At 39.4% G+C, this 21417-nt stretch overlaps 3 protein-coding genes across 4 annotated transcripts; 1 reads left to right on the forward strand and 2 right to left on the reverse strand.

The window, feature by feature from the left end:
• Positions 1-128: 128 nt before the first annotated feature.
• Positions 129-4343, reverse strand: aqp3a (aquaporin 3a). The gene is made up of 6 exons (XM_033972018.2): positions 4131-4343; positions 1778-1904; positions 1561-1698; positions 1357-1472; positions 1054-1271; positions 129-961 (listed from the first exon to the last, which is right to left on the reverse strand). Exons 1-6 carry the CDS (start codon positions 4236-4238, stop codon positions 751-753), a joined length of 918 nt encoding a protein of 305 aa, XP_033827909.1. The 5' UTR covers positions 4239-4343; the 3' UTR covers positions 129-750.
• Positions 4344-10142: 5799 nt separating this feature from the next.
• Positions 10143-20853, reverse strand: nol6 (nucleolar protein 6 (RNA-associated)). 2 transcript variants are annotated; one of them, XM_033972015.2, is made up of 26 exons: positions 20714-20853; positions 20254-20466; positions 20063-20179; positions 19791-19970; positions 19541-19709; positions 19343-19471; positions 19109-19272; positions 18887-19007; positions 18760-18818; positions 18586-18687; positions 18397-18512; positions 18090-18267; positions 17854-17976; positions 17632-17780; positions 15185-15260; positions 14817-14957; positions 14622-14739; positions 14320-14474; positions 14028-14191; positions 13807-13959; positions 13583-13680; positions 13327-13451; positions 12122-12211; positions 11843-12043; positions 10882-10983; positions 10143-10467 (listed from the first exon to the last, which is right to left on the reverse strand). In XM_033972015.2, exons 1-26 carry the CDS (start codon positions 20750-20752, stop codon positions 10318-10320), a joined length of 3432 nt encoding a protein of 1143 aa, XP_033827906.1. In that variant the 5' UTR covers positions 20753-20853; the 3' UTR covers positions 10143-10317. The 2 variants fall into 2 exon arrangements, with proteins under 2 accessions (XP_033827906.1, XP_033827905.1); XM_033972014.2 differs by having other exon boundaries at positions 20254-20469.
• Positions 15219-17637, forward strand: LOC117375702 (uncharacterized). The gene is made up of 2 exons (XM_033972016.2): positions 15219-16883; positions 16965-17637. The coding sequence occupies exons 1-2, from the start codon at positions 15399-15401 to the stop codon at positions 17514-17516; spliced, it is 2037 nt and encodes a 678-aa protein (XP_033827907.1). The 5' UTR covers positions 15219-15398; the 3' UTR covers positions 17517-17637.
• Positions 20854-21417: the final 564 nt, after the last annotated feature.

Genomic DNA, 21417 nt, shown 5'->3' on the forward strand with positions numbered 1-21417 from the left:
ATCCATTATGGTTTGACTACATACCCCTGTTTGTAGGAATATGTAGTTATTCGTTAATCATATATTTTTAAGCTTTTCTGGAGGGATTTTAGCTCATGGTTGATAAAGTAAATTTACCGACAAGTGAAAAAGGTGTTTGTGTGCGATTTATTTGAAGTTACATACACTTGGTTATGAGTGAGTGTCCTGTTGAAACTTGTACACAGTCAGACACAGACATGGAAACTACACTAGAAATGAACTGAAAAGTGGAACAGCAGGTAACACGAACCACCTTTATGTCATGAAAGGTACCGAATGTTTATTGTATTAAAACAAAAGCATTTCCCCTTAACCTACATACACATTTCCCCAAACCACAAACTTAGTAAACCACAGAAAAACAATTGTCTAAGATAACAATTTACAACAATCAATTTAAACAATCAAATCCTAGCATTTATGAATTTAAATTGAATGCTTTTCGCCAGGTGTGGTTAGTATTGTTAAACGTTTTTGTTTGGACCACAGAGTTATCATTGAAAAGCAGTGGACTATGATTCAAGTACAGATTAAATATACACATTTTTGGAAATTAAAAGTGGTCAAAACACATCTACAACAACATAAAAAAAAATATACAAAGCTATGAGCATACTACAATGGCATGAAGAGTACAATACTGCAAGATACAAAATATTTAATAATAGAATTAATGTAATTCTTTGTTTTAAAAGTTTTTTTCCTCAAAATGCAAAAACAATTAGAGATTCAATGCAGTTCTTTGTTGCTCTCTTTGCTGTGGTCGTTGTTGGTGGTTACGTTTGTTAGCCTGACTCTCTCGTTCTCTTGCTGTGCAGCTTTGCGATCGCGCACTTCGCCCTCCACATGGAAACCCACCATCACCTGATACACCATTACACCGATGAGAGTGCCAATGAACGGGGCAAACGTGGGCACCAGGAACCACCCATTTCTGAAACTGTACACAGAAGAACGAGTTTGTTTATAGACAAGAAGCAGACAGAAGGAGTGAGATGATAACGTGAAACAACATGACACTTGCGCACTTACGTAAAAACGTCAACGCCCCAACCAGCCATCGCAGAGAAAACACGAGGTCCGAGGTCTCTGGCGGGGTTGACGGCGTAACCAGAGTTAAAACCCATGGACAGTCCAATGGCCAGAACCACAAAGCCCACGGTGAAGGCCTCCAGACCCTGTGGGATGGGGTTGTTGTATGGGTCCACAATAGCCAAGATGCAGACTATAAGAGCAGCTGTCCCGATGACCTGTCGCACAAGAGTTCAGTCAGGTTAAGTTAAGTTGATCTAAAGCTAAACTATGCTGGTTGCCGTATCGATAAATCATTAATACCTGGTCAAAAAAGCCATTCACGATAGTCAGATGCTTCCCGGGGTACGTGGCGAAGATACCAGCTGTAGGTGAGTTGCCGGTCATGTTGAAACATCCAGGGAAGTCCCACAGGGCATCTAATATGAAGAGACCAAAAAACACAATTACGTCTGGAACAGCGACTTACATTCTCATATAGAGCACAGTTCATTTATCATGACTTACCATAGTACATGCCGAAGATAATGGCAGCACCAAAGAATGCGCCGATCGTCTGGAAGAGAAAGAACATGGGGAACTTCCTCCAGCGCTCTCGTCCAAGGAGGCAGAGGGCAAAGGTCACGGCAGGATTAAGATGTCCTCCTATTCATGTGCAATAGTGTTTGTGTTATTTCAAGGTGTGATGATTATTGTAAATATTGACATGCGTCGTTGAACCTACCTGATATTTGGCCGCAGACCAGGATGCCCAAGGTAGCAGCGAACCCGAAGGCGAAGTTAACAGTGAGAAACATTCCGTGAGTCCCGCCACTCAACACCAGCTGGGCCACTGCACCCGTGCCAAACATCTGAAGAGAAAAGGTAAGATTTTTGACCTGATCTGACTTTATGAATCCATGCAACACAATGGTTTTCTCAGTAAGTCTGTGTCAAGTCAAACTGTAAGGCAAGGTGCTTTGATTATTATCTCTGAGACTAGGAAAACAAAAAAACTCATAAAAGCTGTCTTCTAGGAGCGAAAAGACTGCTATTGTGTTTGTTATGGCACACTTGAGTGCACTCTGCTGAATGTGTAAAAGTACACTCACTTCCACTAAAGTAAATGACTGAAGAATAATAGATTTAATAGAAAAATGATCACGTCATATTAAAAACACCACGTTGAACTGGGTTGGTTCTGTTTTTGGATTTAGGAACATCTGAGTTTGTAGCATTGTAACTCTCACATTTTCCCTGTGTTTTATATGTATGGTGAGACAAGTATGTGTGGTCTATGCTTAGGCTACAGCTCGTGAAGCGGTCTGATGAGAATGCTTTTCCATCACACCACACTACTGAGGGAACCACACACTTTGGGCCTGGCGCCTTAAGATAGTTCATCGTCGTTAGGGCCCAGTCTGTACTAACCAGACACAATTAAACTAAAATACAGCATAAATCTGCAGTCCATACTTAACTGTTGGGTTTGTGTCAACTTGTGAATGTGTGTGTCTTTCTAATGGACGTTTACTTAAGTTAAATAAATGCGGAAACATGCTATTTCTCTAAATGCCAGAGATATCCACTTGCAAGTGCTTAGTGACTTAGAGTGATCAAATTCCACCGTCTCATTTGAATCCATTATTCCACACAATATAGTATTATTCTATTTCAGAAAGCCTCAGAACATCTTGTGGTACATGGTTTTATGAGCATAACCACAGTTATTGTCTCAACAGGAGACCACTCTAACGGCACAGTAGCTGGAACACTGAAACTGCATTTTCCTGTTGATTAAAAGCTGAAGGCAAAAACATTTTTTGGCAAGAGCTAACTCTAAAAGTATGTCCCTGTCAGTATAAGCAAAGTGAGTGTGTATTCTGCTCTGCGATTTCCTTCCATTTGACTAAAATTAATCCATTAGGAAATAAAAGATAATTAGATAAGCTTACAAATAAACCATAAATCAGCAACATCTTAATGCGATTCATCAAACATCACGGTGACTGAGTGGCACTTAAGCTTCACAGCGAGAAGGTATGAGGTTCAAACCCAGAGTTGCCCAACCCTTCCTCTGTGGAATTTGCACGTTCTCCTTATGTCTGGGTGGGTCAGGGCACTCCAGTTTCCCCCATCTACCCAGCTGAAGGATGGATCAAATGCAGAGGGCAATAAAATGCACCTTAAACCTTAAATATCCAAGAAGACAAAATAGGTGTGTGCCAAAGTATACAGACGGTGCAAACACTTCTGCTCAATAAGTACAATGCAGAATTGACAGGTGATTTTTTTCAAGCGATAAGATGATAAAAAGAGAAAATGTCAACTCAACTTTTTTTCCCCATAGGTAGAATTATGTTTATGTGTGGTATGTTTGTATGTATGTACACTGTGTCACTATTAGTTCTATGACAATGCTCTTCAGTATGTGCATGTGTCACTGCACATGTGCCACACCTTATCTTTCTGTTCATCAATTACGTCTAATAACCTTCTCGACACTAAAGCAGTGCATGCCAAAAATATTATGTGGTTATTCTATTGCACGGTAACGCTATTACACATGGATATGAAATGTATTTGAGAATTTACGTCACAAAACAGAGCAGTACAGACGTTCACTGAACTCAATAGCAAATGTTACAAAAGGTGTTAAATAAGCGGTTACCTTATACTGAACAAACAGTGTTGTTTTGTTTTTGTGGTTGGCTAAAGGCTTTTGAAAAAGGATATTACAAGGATGGACAACAAACAGAACTTAGCACGAGGTAATTATTGTCTCCATACTGTAAATAAAGTTAACGTGGCTGTTCCTATTGAAAAAAATGCAACAGAAAATCTTTTTATTTTTATTTTTTTTTACTGAAATGAATTACAGTACTTGCTTTGAGGTTTAAACTGAGATATAGTTTATGCAATCATTCATTTCTCTTATGTATATGACAGAAAGCTAATAACCTTATCTTAACAAAGATAATGAGTGAATAGAGTGGCTTTGAAGAGGGTCTATTCACATCAAGTACTTCTACTACAAAGAATGAACTCATATTGAACCCACCCCAGCCTTACTTCACTTTAAGCTTCATGGGACTTACCACAAGGATGAGGGTGCCCAGACACTCTGCCAAAGCCTGTCGAAGCAACAGGTGACGGATCTGGAAGAAGCATGCTAGTTTCTCCAAGTACACCTTTTGCACACCCATGTTGTTTTCTTTTCTCGGGTAGAAAGAGCAGAGAAGAGAGCTGCTGCTGGTTGCTTGGTGGATGGATAAGGTTTTAGTGTGAGGCTGGTGAACAGGGAGGACCAGGACTTCCCTTTATACAGTGGTGATGATGGGCTTGGGGCTGGACCAATGCCAAGACTTAGCCACACCTACACAGCCCTGCCTGCATGTCATGATTCATACACCTATTACATATGTGAGGATTCACTGTTTTAACAAGACTTTTTAAGGGGATATTTTGACACAATCTTGAAATATGTCACTACTACACATGTATGTCACTTTTACCCTAAAAACCTGAAAATTTGAGTCAGTATGTGGAAATTGGCACACATGTTTAATTTATTTTACTGCAGGTTCAAACATTTTCACTATGGTGATACAAAATAAAATTGCATCTGTACTTAAACAGCACTCAAATTAAATTAAAAAGTAATATTAAGCTAAATATTTGAGCTAAAAAAAAAAGGTTTAGCTGTATTTACGTATTTATGACATGACTTTATGGGGAAAAATCTGGTCCGTGTGACGTAAATCCTTCATTATAACAACAACAACATGATTTAAAGTTCAGATATGGGTCAAAATGGGTTAAAGTTGTATTTTAGGTTTAAGTTCCACACTTGTCCAGCAAAATCTAGTTTTATGATCCTAAGTCACCAGTGATGGATGAAGAACTCAATTTTATTTCTTAAGTACAGATAAAAGTACAGATACAGAGGTAAAAAGTTACTCAAGTAAAGTAAAAATATCACATGAAAAAATCTACTTAAGTAAAAATATTTAAGCACTTGTTTAAAAATGTATTTAAAGAGTAAAAAGTCTAAGTATTTCTCACAAGTGTTAATTTGTTAAAGTGTAAATGTAGTGATATAGATTTTAAAATGATTCAGGTCTTATGAATTTTATGTATTTATTTTATTTATTTTGTTTGCTCAAAGCTGAAGCTTGAACTCGAAAACACCATGAACCTGATAAAAATAACCCCACAAATCATATGAAAAGTACTTGCTTTGTTTTCAGTCCTGTACAAAATGTAGTGGAATAGAAAGTACAGATACTGCTCTCAAATGTAGTGAAGTAAAACATATCCACTGTAAAATGTACTCAAGTAACATACAGATACCTATGAATTCTGAAGTACAGTACTTTACTACTTGTACTACTACTGCAAATCACAGCAGATTTGATATAGTTATTACAAATATGTGCATCTATCATGTCTGTGTAATCCCTCAGTCGTCCAGGTCTGATCCACAGTAAAAGCCAAAAGTTAAATCTGTCAACTGGACAAAAACGTTGTAAGAGTGAAGACGTTTCGCTGCTCATCCAAGACAATTCTTCAGGTCTGGTCAGATCGCTGGTGGACAGTGGTCAGTATAGTTAGCTCCTCCGTTCAGACAGATATAAGGCAGTGTCCAGCAGTAATCTGACCAGAACTGAAGAATAGATCAACGGACAGTGAAACATCCTACAACTTTTGGCTTTTACTACATCTGTCATAGCTGATGCACTTGTTTGTGCAGATAGGCTTAATTTACAACATTTTCTTTCTACTGCGACTGCCAGAGGGGGAAAAAAAAGTCATTTGGGTATTTCTTTCTTTTGAAATGCAGTGCAAAAACATGTAATATGTATCTAGTTACATCTCAACAGTGGCTCTCAGGTGTACAGATTACCTGCCTGTTCCTGTCTCATTTTTGCTGACCTGTTCTTTTGTGCCTGGTCTGAAACCTCATCACTTGGCATTGTGCTCTTTTTGTCTGGTTTCAACAAGGATGTGAGAATATTAAATTCCCACAGCCATGCTTTTATCTGTAAGAATCTGTGTGCCAGTTCTTACATGTGTCCAGGTTAAGACAGTGCTTGCCTGTTTTCTTATGAGGTAAGAATCAATTGAAACTAAGTATCAACTGTGCATGTTAGTTCAGACATGCATTTTGATGAGTAATAAAAATCTTCCACTTTCTCTCTACGTAAGTTTTATTGCACTGTGAACATGTGAAAAGAACGGCTCATCGTGTTATTGGCAACAAACGCACAACGTCACAGACATTCATAACTTATATTGCGCAATTACGAACGGAAATTATAAAATGTCTGTAGATTTAACGCTGCAGGACAGGTGTGAATAGACCACAATAATAATTAAAAACATAATAAGGTTAAAAAGTTTCCACTCATTGGTGATAAACTGCTGTTTCAGGAGTGTGAATTACAGTTACACAAATGTTAAGACTTGTGATGTCAATTAAACAAAAAGACATTATTTGCAGATCTCATCAAGTTGCACAATGAGCCACACTTATTACTCAATACTAACAATAATAAAAAAAAAATTAAAACTACATCCATTATTTTGGTAAAACTATATATTTAACAACTTATATTTTCAGCTTCATTGGAACTAAATTAACTGACTGTCTATAGTACTTGATGTGTCCAGATGTGCAACAGATGTGTGTCTGCAGCTGTGTGCCAGTCTGTATTTGTTTTCACTGAGGTAGAAAGCAGATGAGGAATAAAAAAAAAAAAAAGTTCCTGCACTTTTCCAGTTAAGGCTTAAGCAAGAGACTGGAGCCCAAATCACAACAATAGCCCTTTATGGAATGCAGTATAGTTGAGGAGCTGAGACTTGGAAACACTATTTTATTCTTATCCCTTTAATGTAATTTTTATGTCAGATGAAAAAAAAATATATATATACCAGTTTGTTTTATTTATTTACTAGTCACATTGGTTATTTTTCTGTATTTTTCTAACTACTGTCTCTAAAGGCTCAAGCTAAACTGCTGCTAGATATCAGCTTATAAACACGTTACCAACCATAACCATTTGACTGTATCAGAGTCTTGTATGTTATTCCTTTTTAAATTTACAACCGTAGTATGCGCTGTTGAAGAATTTCCACTCCCCATTTCTGAAACTGGCAATACCAGTTTCTGTTGTCTTTTCCCGAACATCTGCTGAAATGTATTCAAGGGTAAAGTAATCCACCCACAGATGCACGAGTAAGTCGAGATAACACACATTAATTGGAATTTTTCTGATTTTAGATGGCAAGGACGTCATAATCCCAGATGGGGGGCAAGAGCTACTTTTCTCTGTTGATTACTTTGTATTTTTTGTTGAAATATTGGAATAATTGAATTAAATTCACAAATATTGAACCTGATCATTTCCATCAGTGACTGGACCCTAGATTCTTTTCTATTACAGCAAAAACCTGCATTTTAACATTATTAATTTTCCCCCATCTGTATTAAATATGACTGGCCCTTAAAATGTTGTGAATTACTGAGTTTCAAATGACACAAATGAAGGTTATACATTTAGGGTTTAATAATAACCAGAGCCTAAATCATATTATGGACATGGAGGTGTCATATTTACAGATTATAAAGATACAGTTTATTCTCAGCCCCATTAACCTAGTTAACAAATACCATTTTAAATGTAAATGTGTAACAGTACTTGGGACTAGGTGGAATTTCTGCTGAAATCAGTAATGCTCAAAATGCTTCATGAAGTGACTCACAGACACAGCATGAAACCTCTAGAGTCAGGTTAAGGTCAAAGTGCACCGTCCCATCCCGAGGCTGGATTAGAAGTCAGGACTACGTTAACTGGAGGATTTTACAGATTGATCTTTTTTTTTTTTCCAAACTCATAATACAAGTCAACAAATAAAGTGGTATAATTTAATACTGCATACTAATTTTGCTTGTTTTGATAAATAGCTTTACCCCTTTAATGTAATTGTAGAGAAAGAGGAGAAGCATGATCGAAATCTTCCAGAGACATTTTAAATAGACTGTAAACAAGAAAACATGCTCGTCCCATCAGCACCTGGACAACCACATTTTCACAAAGGAGCAAAATAACATGCAGTTAGTGTGGAAAAGCACTATAGGCAGGACAATATTAGTGGGAAACAAAAAAAGGCTTCAAAACATCTGGAGACTATGAAATAGGTGGAATTTTTTTTCTGTCCATTCACATAATGTGCTTTGTTTTTCTCTTTGTCCTGAAGACAAAAATGGATAAATCAAAGCGTTAACACAGGGTATTAAGGGTAAAACGGGGTATTAACACAGTGATTATTTTTAGTTTGTGGTTTTAATGACAGACTGAAATTATTGGGCTAATCAGGATAAAGTAGTCATCTGGTAAATATTAACTGAAATGTAAATATCAACTATACACTGGCCATGGCAAAAACGTATGTTTTAATACTGAACGAGCACCTAAAAATTACCTGTGAACATGCATTTCATTCATCTGTGGTATAACCACAGCATTATAAAATGTGATTAACTTGGCCGAGACCAGACGTGTCTCAGCCCCTGATTCCTGTTGAAAAGCACTCTGTTTAGTGAACAAGCTTTAAAAATTACAAAACCACTTAAATCCGTTACCTGAGATATCCGAGGGAGGGAACTATAGGTTAAATGGGTTCATTGCCTCCAGTTTAGGGCATTTGTAAGACAAACAAGTACTGACAGATTGTGATTACACCTGATACTGGCTGGATTTAGATTTTTAAAATGCCTGGCACAAACTGTACTTAAGAGTATGTGTGCAGAAGTAGAGGATAATGCTGTACTATAGCATGTTACTCGTCTTATTTTAATCTGTAGCATGGTTCATGTGATTTGTGGATCTGGAGAAGGCATTCGACCGTGCCCCTCGTGGTGTCCTTTGGGGGGTGCTTCAGGAGTATGGGGTCCAGTCCCTGTATGACCGGAGCAGGAGCTGTGTTCGCACTGCTGGCAGTAAGTCAGACCTGTTTCCGGTGCATGTTGGAACCCGCCAGGGCTGCCCTTTGTCACTGGTTCTGTTCATTGTATTTATGAACAGAATTTCTGTGCGCAGCCAGAGCCCGGTTTGGGAACCACAAGATCTCATCTCTGCAGTTTGCAGATGACCTGGCCAGGACCTGCAAGAGGCACTGGGGGCAGTTTGCAGCTGAGTGTGAAGCAGCTGGGATGAGAATCAGCTCCTCCAGGGCCATGGTTCTCGACCGGAAAAAGGCGGCTTACCATCTCTGGGTGGGCGGTGAGTCCTTGCCTCCAGTGGAGGAGTTCAAATATCTCTAGGTCTTGTTCATGAGTGAGGGAAGGATGGAGCGTGAGATTGACAGGCGGATTGGTGCAGGGTCTGCAGTGATGCCATCTCTGTATCCGTCTGTTGGGGTAAAGAAGAAGCTACAAACGGCCGAAATGAGTTTCCTCCGCAGAGTGGCTGAGCACTCCCTTAGAGATGGGGTGAGAAGCTCGGTCACATGGGAGGAGCTCAGAGTAGAGCCGCTGCTCTTCCACATCAAGAGGAGCCAGTTTGGGTGGCTCGGGTATCTGTTCAGGATGCCTCCTGGACCTCCCTAGGGAGGTGTTCTGGGCATATCCCACCAGGAGGAGGCCCCGGACAAGACCCAGGACACGCTGGAGGGACTATGCCTCTCGGCTGGCCTGAGAACACCTTGGGGTCCCACTGGAGGAGCTGGAGGATGTGTCTGGTGTGTGGGAAATCTGGGAGTCTCTGCTTAGACTGCTGCCCCCACGACTCAGCCCCAGATAAGCAAGAAAGAAAATGGATTGATGGTTCATGGTTTGCATGTCTGTAACCAATCACTCATGTAGTTCTCACAAAGCCTGTCATTAAATGGGAATTCACTAATGGCTTAAAATAACAAATACTTTCTAGGAAAGTGCTATACCAGGAATCTACAACTGTAGAACTGTACAACAAATCAAATTAGCCAGCATGTCCACACATGCCGCTACATTTATATTGAACCCATTGTAAATGCCCATTTAATTCCTACATATATATTTTACTTAATAGAAAGATTTCATAACCGAGCATACAAATGATGCATCATTTCCAAAACAATAAGACATTTATTAAGACACTTAAGACACTTTATTACAGCAGTACAGTGATGTTTAGGTCCTCTCACGGCCAATACTCGTGATAATTACATATACACTACAATCTCTTTTAGAATGTATAAGATATTATATCAAAAAGGGAGAGTAAAGACTTGCATCTACACTGCCTAAAAGGTCCATCTTTCTGTTCTGGCCTCAACAGATTTGACCAAACCATTTCCCAGGATCTTGAAGTCCTCCAGAATTGCTTCCACGTTGGGAACTGTCTTTACATCTTCTCCATTAACTTCAACAGTTCGGGCTGACATTTGTGAGGTCTGCATGAGATTCAAAGAGATATGTTCAGTTTCAAACATGTTTTTTTTCCTTCTTTCACCTTGTGGCACAGATTATATAGTTATGTTCATTCATTGACCCTGATCTAGTCGTGACTGGCTCAAAATTCCCTTCTGGCCAGTCATACATCTCATTTATCAGTGAGTTCCAGATTTATTATTACATATTAGAAACTGGAGTATACATTTATGTAGAATTTCCTATGTGAGCCTGGAGGTCAGGGCGCATTGTGGAAAGGTTCTAGGATTTGAAAACTGCCACAAACATGCAATTCTTTTTTACATTATTGTTTATTGCATTAAAGCTATAAAACATATGCATTATACTTTGGAATGATCCATTTCAAGCATGCTACTGTATTTTATAAAGCTATAACATGTTGTATTTAACTTTACCTTGAATTGCAATGGTGTGAAGGCCTTTGGTTTCCATAAAACAGCAATCACTGTCCCACCATAAGGATCACAGAAGAAGAGAGCCAGATGCCCAAACGATTCCTACAGAGGAATAAGTATTTGAAAATATGTTACATGTTTCTAAACAAAATGATTAATGTACCAAATATCATATTTAAAAGTACATTATAGTCGTGTGTATTTTTATATAGTTTTGGCTCTTGTAAGTTTAAAGTTTTCTTCTGTTCCTAGAAACTCCTAACCCTCCATTCAGTGTTTTTCTTATGCCTCGTGTAAGTCATTGTCGTGTTATGTCCGTTCATTTACTCCCAAACTAGTCGTAACATGCTCAAAATTTCCTTGTATCACTGCACAATTCTAAGTATAAAGGGCAAGCATGAGTACAAGTAAGCCAAGCAAGATGTTGGCGTGATGTGAATGCAGGTATGTACAGTTCTGTTGTCCTTGTATTACACTTCCAGATCATTGTGTCAAAATTGACAGGAAGCATGAACAAAACACAGCACTGTAATTCTTCCTTGCCTAGGTTAGCAGACATAAAATATTGTAACATGGATTTATAATAAGGGCTTAGATTAGATTAGACAATACAATTGAACTGTAATCTGATTCTAATGACACTATGCCATTTTGGTGAAATCATCATCATTATTCAGAAGCTCTATGCTCAAACACACTATACCCCACCCACATGTCCTATTAGCCAGCCTCTGTCAGGAGTGAGTGGCAGGAGGATTTAAGCAATCAGAGTGAAAAGTGCTATCTCAGAAGCAGCACATAGTTTTAGTTACCTCCAAAATGAGTATGATGATATTAACTGTATATTCAATTGAGAGAAAATTGAAATCATGCTCTAAAAAAATGTCTTTTTGGCATATAGCCCACTGCCATTTACTAGCATCTATTCTATCAAACAAGTCTTACTGTGTTGCAGACTTACTCTGAGCTCATTCAGGTAGAGGGAGACAGGATTGTAGTCAACTACAGGCATTGCTCCCCCTGACTGTCCCACAGAGCCCTCTATAGTGCCCCTTGAGAAGGTAAGAGGAGAACGGTCCACGGCCTGGCTCAGGAGTGGAACCTGCTTTTGATTTAGGTGAATCAAAACGTCATAGGCCTCCAGAGGGGGGCGCAAGGCAACCTGAAAGTAAATTGTAATAATATTCAATTATTATTATCAAAGGTAACAGACTACAAAATTGCAAAGAGTTGTACTGACCCTCACATCTTGCGTCTCTTCACTGCACATCAGCTGACGTTCTAGTACTTTCAGACTTTCTGCAGCAACCATAATAATACGCTGAAGCATCTGATTAAAAGGCAAAGAAAGACATGCTTGTATTTCTGAACATGGGGTAAGGTATTTTCTGTGCATGAGTCATTAACCAATACATTTGTAATAAACCTTTTTTTATTACCTTCACATTTTTGAAAAGCAATGTGTATTTTATCTTCAAGTTGTCTTTAAGTATGCCTATCCAATCAAGATAAACACACAAGTAACTGCTCTGTCTTTTAATCTATATTTGTTTTTAAATGTATTTTTAATCATTTTACATTGTTCAATTTGTGTTGTGTATGTATGTATATACGGCGACCTTGAGAGCCTTGAAAGGCGCCTAACAAATAAAATGTATTATTATTATTATTAAGTCTTACAATATGCGAGTTGGGGGACAAAGAAATGAACCTATGATGATGTCACAGAGCACAGTTCCTGCCTCCTCCCACTCATATAAATGCAACTCTCAGAGGAACAGAGTTGAATTGCTAAACAAGACTGAGGTGACCACAGGAAGAGAATTTGGGTCAGCTATAGACCATGAGCATCTGGAGATTGTACCTTCTGTGTGCATTACTGTGTACAGCTGGTGTTTGTCATGATGGCACTCAAACTAAGGATTACAAGATTCAATATTCAACTTATTTTTCAATGACAGAAAAGAGCAATGAAAAGCGACTGGTGAGCATCATCCAATAAATTACTATGTAAATATGTTTGTTTATGTTGTTGAAAGGCATTCAAATTCATGTCTGTGGTTGCAGATTAATGATTTACACGAAGTGTTGGAACGACTTCAAAATAATCAATTTCCATCTATGAGAAAAAAGCAAGGTCATCTACCTATGGTATTTATTCCTGAGTTCCAGACTTAATATTAAATATTGAAATTTAGGTACAAATTTTTGTATAATTTTCAGTGTGAGCCAGGAGATAAGTGTGCATTGAGAAAAGGCTCCAGGATTGGAAAACTCTGTGACTGCTCACTGCCACGAACGTGCAATTCCTTTTTACATCGTTGTTTATAGTGTTTATGCTATATATTATACTTACAAGTTAATTAAATTTGTATTTTCATTTAAAAAGATGTTTGTATTCTGTAATTCATATAATATTTCTTGCATGTCGGCCCTGGCACTGACCTGTACACTCGGTGCTTGTTTGGTCCACAAAGACACTTTTTTATCCTTAGGCGTGGCTATGAACATGACAGGCAGGGACTCCCTGGAGGCCATGAAGTCGTTCTTGATCTCTGTATAGTCGGCCACTTCACATATAAGCACACAAAAAGTTGAAAATAACATATACAAGGGAAAAAATAAATATTGGAGTAAATGAGGTCAGTGTACGCTTTTGTTTGACTTTGACCCCATAGATTATCAATATTATTGTTCTTGCCTGTAAGCTGGTTGTTGAGGTTTACAATCAGCGGGTTGTTCCTCCAGTCAAAGGAAACAAGCAGATGAAGGAAACGCAGGAAGCCCACCTGAGGAGAACTGAGACACACTTTTATTTGCATGATGACCTACTGACTGAACAAAGGTATGTAGAAGAAAACATGTTTGTGTATTCATGTGACTGATGAGGAGGTGAGATATCTACAAACTACAGGGGGTAGTTACCCAGGAGGAGTGAAGGGTGCTGCTTGTAGAAACAGCCACGCTACCAGTAGGTCTGCTGTGTCATCTGTAATTTCACAGCTAAAAAGTTGGGCACCCAGCCACCGTTTAGCTAGACGACATACAGCGCCAAAGCAAGTGTGCTGCTGCTGAAGCCTGTTAATGAAAAAAGTTAGGACACAAGCTTGTAAATTAAACTGATGAATATGGGCAAACATGTTTACCCATGCAGCGTGCTTGTGAGAAGAGGCTTGTGAATCGTGGCCATTTCCAAAGTTTGAGCCTCCTCGGTATCTCTTACAACCAACATTCCATCTGCACCGATACTTTCCCTAAGAACCTGCGGCTCACGATGGTAGGCGATCTGGATGCGGAACACCAGTCCATCCTGGACAAAGACATTGCAAAGGGGCATACGTTAACTCTGCATTAACAACTATGTGTGAACAGTACACAAAAAACAGTATCTAAACAGACAATAAAATTATGCCTTGAACAACACAATATAAAAATCACCTTCCACACATCCAAATGAGTAGGGCAGGCTCTGAATGTATAATTATGATGCTGCTTCAATAATTCTCCCAAACGAATGTGGAATGCCGCTTTGATGTGACGGATTGCAAGACGATCATGAGGCCATTTCCCACTTCCCTCCATGTGGCAAATGACTGTAAAAAGAACAGGCCTTTGAGTTATGCATAGGCGCCTATTAATTTGCTTTTAGTTTGCAATGTCAAGGAATTAAATTACACCAAAGAGTCCTTTTATTACCAGTGTATCCTTAGTGTAAAGTTAGAAGCCCTGATATGCCTCACCTGTAATAGGAGTAATGTAGGTGGGACAGGGCTTGTTTTCTTTTGGTAAAAGAGATGTAAATTTCTTTTCCTTATCAAAAAATGAATAATCCACTTTGGTGAGTTGTGGTGGGAAGACCTGCAAATAATCATTACAAACTTCAGAATACAGTTGTGGTGGCAGTAAACAATAAGGCCTCATGTTCAGTTCTGTACCTGTGTGTATCTGAGTGCTGGGTGGGCTCCTTGAACTGAAGTGATAGCCAAAGGCAAACCTTCAAGCCTCCATAACTTTCTACTCAAATCATCAAAGGATTGAACCACCAGTAAACTCTCCTCCTCTCCAGAGCTGGGCACCTGTCAGGAAAATAGAAAAACAAACTGTAGAAGGCTTCCTTTTGGTAATGTGATGACATTATACACCCCCTAGTGGTAGAAATAAAGTAATACAGGTTTTTAACAAAATTCATTGTAGAATGGAGCAATAATATGTAACATCTATAACTATAACATATATAGAGAGTTAGACTGTATAAAACGTCAATTACAGTGTTAGAAAAACATATGAGAAAAATATAATTTACCTCGCGGCGTATTTTGATGACGTCATCAACCATCGCACCAACAAAACGAACAGAGGATTCTGGGACGTGCGCGTGCCTGTTTAAACAATTTCATTTAAGAATAAGCAAAGGCAGGGAATAATGTTGCCGTTTCTTATCACAGTTTAAAGTATGACGATGTTTTGACCGTGGATAAATGGACTAAAACGCAACTGGACGCACTCCGAGATCCAAGATGATGGGGCGCTCGGGCAGAAAGAGAAGCAGCTCTGTTTGGGATTGCTTTAAGCAAGTCGGAAACTATGTACAATGTATGAGATGTAACGCTACACTTAAGTATTGTGGCGGGGCAACCAGCACCATGATGCACCACATGAAGAAACACGCTGCAGCTCCGTTTACAGAGCCCATCAGGGAGGAGGTGGAGGAAAAGCCGATCATCTGCACAGTGGTATCCGCCGATGAAGAGGAAGGCACTTCCGGACAAATTATGTCTCAGGCGTTTCTGCAGTCTCCCATCCCCTCAACAGATCTACCCCAAAACATCGACAGAAAGCGTCTAAAGAGAAGTTCTGTTTGGGATGTATTCATCAGATCAGGGGATGAGGTTTACTGCACCATGTGCGACACCAAACTAAAATACAAAAGCAGTACAACCAGCATGATTTATCACATCAAAAACAAGCATTCAGAGGCACTGCCTACTCATGCAGAGGTCAACGAGCTCATCTGTAAAATGATAGAGAAGGACCTGCTCCCTGTCAGCGTGGTTTGTGGGGAAGGCTTTCGTGATCTTCTTGCATTTACGGTCCAGAATTTTAAAATGCCAACTCCCTTTGATATCACACGTTTGATTGAGGGACATTTCCATGAGAAAGTAGAGGAACTCCAGGTACAATTGACTAAAGTGGACAAAGTGGCAATAATTGCAGATTTTTGGACAGGTATTCCATCTCAGAAATATGTGACAGTATCATGTTCGTTCATAAGTGAGGACTGGCAGGGAAAGTGGGTTGTACTGCAAACTGAGAAGCTCCCCTCTGACAAAGGCCTCACTGCAGAATGTGTCTCAGATAAAGTTCTTAAAGTTGTAGAGGAGTGGGGTCTTGTTCAAAAGGTTACAGCATGTGTTCAGAACACAACTGACATATTCCCAACTTGTGACTGTGCCAAGATCACATGGGACTATGTTGCCTGCTTTGCCACAACACTGCAGTTAGCAGTAAATGATGGACTGTCGGAGGATCTCCTTCATATTATAACTGCTGCAGGGAAACTTGTTAGACACTTTAACAGTAACTCAATAGCTAATGAAGCTTTGGAGCAAAAACAGCTTCAGATGTGTTTGCCCCAACTTAAGTTAATTCAGTCAAACAAAAGCAGATGGGACACTATATGTGACATGTTTGAAAGCCTGCTGGAGCAGCGGTGGGCCATTAAAGCTGTACTCTCAGACCGCACAGTTTTCAACAGGCAAGAAGCTCAAGCACTTGAGATTGAAGATGACTACTGGCAAATTATTGAGAACTTTGCAACTGTGCTAGCAACACTGAAATGGGCAACAACCGCTATATCAGCCGAGGCAGAGGTATCAATTTCAAATATTTATCCAATAACCTTCAGCCTCATACAGGCACATCTAGAGCCTAAGGAGAATGATGTTGAACAAGTGGTTTCATTTAAACTGGCAGTGCAGACATCCTTAAGAAAACGTATGGAGGTAGGCACAATTTTCCACCAGCAACTGATACTCAAAAATATGCTTTGCTCTTTTCTAACAATTCATCTTTTTTGTTTACAGGTTGACTCAACTGAACTGGCATCCAAACCGGCCTTGATTTCTTCCATGCTTGACCCTCGTCACAAACACCTCAACTTCCTGTCTCCAACAGTAAGACTGGCTGCAAAGGTAAAACTACATGAACTGGTGTCAAAGTTGGATGTAAGAGGTACAACAGTGGCCACCAACGAAGAAGAACACAAGACTTTTGATACACCTAGTAGTTCTCAAGGAATGATGCCCACTCAAATCAAAAGTGACAGGAAAAATACTATGATGTTGCTGCTGGGGGATAACTACAGTAGCCCAGATACCACAGACTGTGAGGCTCAAGTAGATTACTATTTGAGAGATATAGCACTCTCTCTGGACATTAACCCTCTTAACTGGTGGAGAGCAAATGAACCACGCTTTCCCAAGTTGGCTATTCTGGCACGTCACTACCTTTGTGTGCCAGGTGTAGCGCTCCCATTATCAACTGAGGGTGGACAAACATTTGCAACTATGCGCACAAGACTGGATCCTGAGCATGTGAATATGCTCATCTTTTTAAACAGAAATGTGACTCATTAATGGTTTTCAATACAAATTAAATTGATGCCAGATTTTTTTTTACATGTATGTTAAGTTATTTCAAGTTTGTAGTAAGTCATTGTTGTTATTGCTGTGTTTGTGTATTAATACATACAGCTGTAGGAGATATGTGATGATTTGTTTGGGGACCAATCGTTTCTGGCAGATCGTCTCTCCATCCCACAAAACTGCTTCAGTGATGGCACCATCCTGGAACCGACGCAGCTCAGAGCGAGATCCCCAGAACTGGCGAAATTCAGCAGCCTAAAATACAACACAAATATGTGACAATAACTTGTGTTTCTTAGTGCACGTCTGACCGAGCAATACCACTGACCTTGGGGTTGTCTGCTGGTGGACCCCTTTCTAGAACAGAGGCTGCTAGTTCTGGTTTCAAGAGCAAGCCAAAGGACAAAGGTGGATGGTCTCTATACTTGGGTGCTTCATTCTGTATAGACCACTGGTATAGGAAAATTGAAAATTAATATATTGATTTAGTTGTTAAATATGTTAGAGTATATTAATAATGCCACATAGCAAAGCTGCCAAACCCACTAGACACATTTTCCATACCTCTGGGTCAGGAGCACGGGAGTGTGTAAGAAGCGTTATTCTCTGACCCAGTCCTCGCCGAATCAGTGATAAAATAGAAGGAAGTGAAGCATGGATGTAGTTTCCACTGAAGTCCATCAACTCATTTAGAAGGTTTAGCTTTTTGCAGCTTGCCTGCAGCTTTACTAGTTCACATAACCTGCAAAACAAGCATTTTACAACTTGCAGTTACTCCACATTACAAATACATTATACATTACATTAGTCTGTTTTGTCTACTCTGGTATTAAAGAATATGACACTAACTGGCTTGTAAATAAAGACTTACTGAAAGACGTGATCACTTGTCCTTATCATTGGTTTTGGGGTCATTAGAAGGCTCTGAAATCCATCCACAGTTGCATTATCCCAAAACTCCATTGAAACAGATGCCTCATGCTGCAACTAAGTAAAATACATGTTTTTACTTTAATGGGGCATTATTAACATCTTTTCTATTTTTTTAAATTACCAATACCTGTTTGTAGGTACAAGCAGTCATGTCAGCACATAAGTTAAGATGCCCTGATGGATCGACAAACACGACCTGAAATGCCCTGTGGAACTCTTCAAGTGATGGCTGTATAGAAGTGAAAGTGTTATTCAGTACATCCAATACAGCTGTCATTTTTTGCTTGTTCCAAACACTTACAGCTGTGGAATCTGTATTTTTTGCCAGGCTAATTCCATTTTCAGTCAGGTCTGTGGAGGCTGTAATTAGAATCATAGGTGAATAGACAAGTACTATACCTTTAAAATATAAATTGGGTATACCCTACCAAGAAAGTTTAAACTGTTCCGAAACAACTGATAAGCTGTCATACTATTACTGACTCTGTGAGTTGTCAGCAAATGGGCCAGAAGCATTGAGGCCAGAAATCCATTAAAGCAACCAGGGCCCTAAACAAGAATCATAATGGACAATTGACTTTATACAATGAAATAACTGAACAGCAAACAGAATAAGCACGTACACACAGGGTTATGGTTTACTACCTTACCTTGTCAAGTTGTCTTTGATGAAGCCAAACTTTTAGTAAGGCAACTGCATCTGCAAAAGCTGAGCACTGAGATTGAATGGCCGACAGAAACTGAAGGTGAGCACTAGGCAGAAGATCCCCAAGAATGGTGCTGTTATAATGTGGAGTTGGGGGCTGATTGGGTTCTGTGAAACCAAATTAAATAAAATCAAACATGAACACTTAATATTTTCTCCTCCTATCTTATCTTATTACCGGAATTAGGGATCCCAGTGTACCACTCCGTCCTAACATTATTTCTCTGGGGATGGAAACGACTTGGTTTGAAGAACCCGGGAGGTGGACAGGCATGAATGCGTACGCTAAAGCTAGACGATTCCTTGCCTGTGAAGAAAAATCATTCTGTCAAACTTTGCATCAAAACATACATAGCAATATGGTTATAATCCCAACCTGGTGGTCTTAACAGTAGAACAGGGCGAAGTCGATTGCCATGTAGACAAGAGTAAAGCAATGTTCCAATTTGAGAAGAAGTGGACAGGTGCTGAGCCAGACCGGCCAGATAGAGAGCTCTTTTCCGGGGATACCTTTGATTCAAGGCATCTTTTTCTTGGAGGACATCCTATAAGTGACATGGCTTGGTTTACTTTTTTAGTGCCATTATACATGTTAAATTATGATGACATTTAAATAATGGACTTACAGACGGGATTATAACAACTAGGTCAACCATGACATGTGGTTTAGTACAGGTGCCCAGTGGGTAACTGCCAATGAGTTCAACAGAAGATGGAGGTTCTATGTGAAATTTGCCCTTGGTTGTTTGAGGAACAAGAAGGAAGGGAACTTTAACAGTGCCAGTCAACCATGACAGATCAGCCATCTGAAAAACACAGGAATGCAGATACTGGAACCCCAAAGTACAATTGTAAACTTCCAATATAATCTATAAACTGCAGAATCTCATCAACATACCTCAACTTTTTCAGTTTTTGGCACAGATTTAAGAAGTCCAGTGACAGTCTGAACAAATGAATCAATTTGCTGTTTCTTTCGTTCACTTAAGAAAACTTCCTTTAAAAGCTCTTCCATCTGGAAATGGAGAAGATAAATGATTCACATGGAAACCACAACAACCTTTTAGTGTGCTTACGGTGCTGTGTTACCTGCATTTTGAGTAAACTACAGTGAAAAAGGCTCTCAGCTTCTTTCAGTTGTTTTAGTTCATCTACTGATGGAGGCCTGTACAGGTCACTTCTGGACATCTTTACGGGATGGTATTTCATCTCCTCATCTGTAGCAGTGTCATCATCAGGGGCAGATCTTTTGGCTTTAATCAAAGCCTTGCTTTCATCTTGGAAAGAGACCGGTGTTACCATCTGCTAAACAGAAATTGTTAATTATTTATTGTGAAAATATACCTTTTTTTTTTTTTAATTGAACTACAGACAATCTGTGGATTGCATTTGCATTTATTAACTTCACAAACTATTTACGTGACATTTAGTTAAAATAATACCTCTCCGGATTCACTTGATGATTAACTGTGCTGTTGCCAACATTACATTCTGTTTCAGAAAGGGTCAGTGGCTTAGCATAAGAGCAAGATTACACATGTCTTCTTACCTCAATTGAGCCAACTCCATCCTTTTGTTTCTTTTTCATGATTGAGGACGTTTTATTTGCGTTTATTATCCTAGTTTACAGAAGGTTTCATTTGTCTGCTTATCATGTGTGGAGCTCTCGCACGCGGAAAGGGGTCATTCAACCTTGCTACTAGAACATCTAACTCCTGATAGGTCGGAAAGTGTAAACCTCCATGTGATTGGCCAACTTATTTTATGACGTATAATAGTTTGGTTGAACGTGCAAGCGCACACAAACCATCGTGGACATATCAACATGATAGTTACATGGATGCGGTCAGACTTTGAACTTAAATATTGAGGATTTTGAGCAACCCGATGCAAAGTCAAAGTAATAATATTATTTTACGTAATGCCGACGTTAAAACACAGATCTCTGATTGGCTCACCGTTGCTCAGCAACCACCAGTGCGTGCGTAGAACGTCCCTCTTCACGCTGGTTTCTATGGCTGCGTCGGACGCCCAGATCATCCAGTGCTAAACAATCTGCTGCTACAGGCCCGGGGTTTTGGCAGGTTAAGTATTAGTTAAGCCATAGTTATCCCATTTAACCAATAGAACAGCCAAGCCCTATGTTGGAAAAGTATAATTTAAAGGATCATTTATTTACAGTGAAGTTGTTGAGTAGATCGTTTTGCGACTGCAGAGGAATAGCAGCTAGCGGCTAGGAAAACATTAACATAA

Source organism: Periophthalmus magnuspinnatus, chromosome 9 (assembly GCF_009829125.3).
Source record: "Periophthalmus magnuspinnatus isolate fPerMag1 chromosome 9, fPerMag1.2.pri, whole genome shotgun sequence".
Classification (NCBI taxonomy): Eukaryota; Metazoa; Chordata; class Actinopteri; order Gobiiformes; family Gobiidae; genus Periophthalmus; species Periophthalmus magnuspinnatus.

Bases quoted from the DNA above. Each gene is read 5' to 3' on its own strand.
- aqp3a (XM_033972018.2), bottom strand. From the start codon at position 4,238: ATGGGTGTGCAAAAGGTGTACTTGGAGAAACTAGCATGCTTCTTCCAG. The intron at 1,699-1,777 runs GTAGGTTCAACG...GCACATGAATAG, and splicing joins GGTCTGCGGCCAAATATCAG to GAGGACATCTTAATCCTGCC. The intron at 1,272-1,356 runs GTATTAATGATT...CTTGTGCGACAG, and splicing joins TGAATGGCTTTTTTGACCAG to GTCATCGGGACAGCTGCTCT.
- LOC117375702 (XM_033972016.2), top strand. From the start codon at position 15,399: ATGATGGGGCGCTCGGGCAGAAAGAGAAGCAGCTCTGTTTGGGATTGC. The intron at 16,884-16,964 runs GTAGGCACAATT...TTTTGTTTACAG, and splicing joins CCTTAAGAAAACGTATGGAG to GTTGACTCAACTGAACTGGC.
- nol6 (XM_033972014.2), bottom strand. From the start codon at position 20,752: ATGAAAAAGAAACAAAAGGATGGAGTTGGCTCAATTGAG. The intron at 17,977-18,089 runs GTATGGAAAATG...TTCCTATACCAG, and splicing joins CCCGTGCTCCTGACCCAGAG to TGGTCTATACAGAATGAAGC. The intron at 14,475-14,621 runs GTGAGGCATATC...TTCTTTTTACAG, and splicing joins CTACATTACTCCTATTACAG to TCATTTGCCACATGGAGGGA.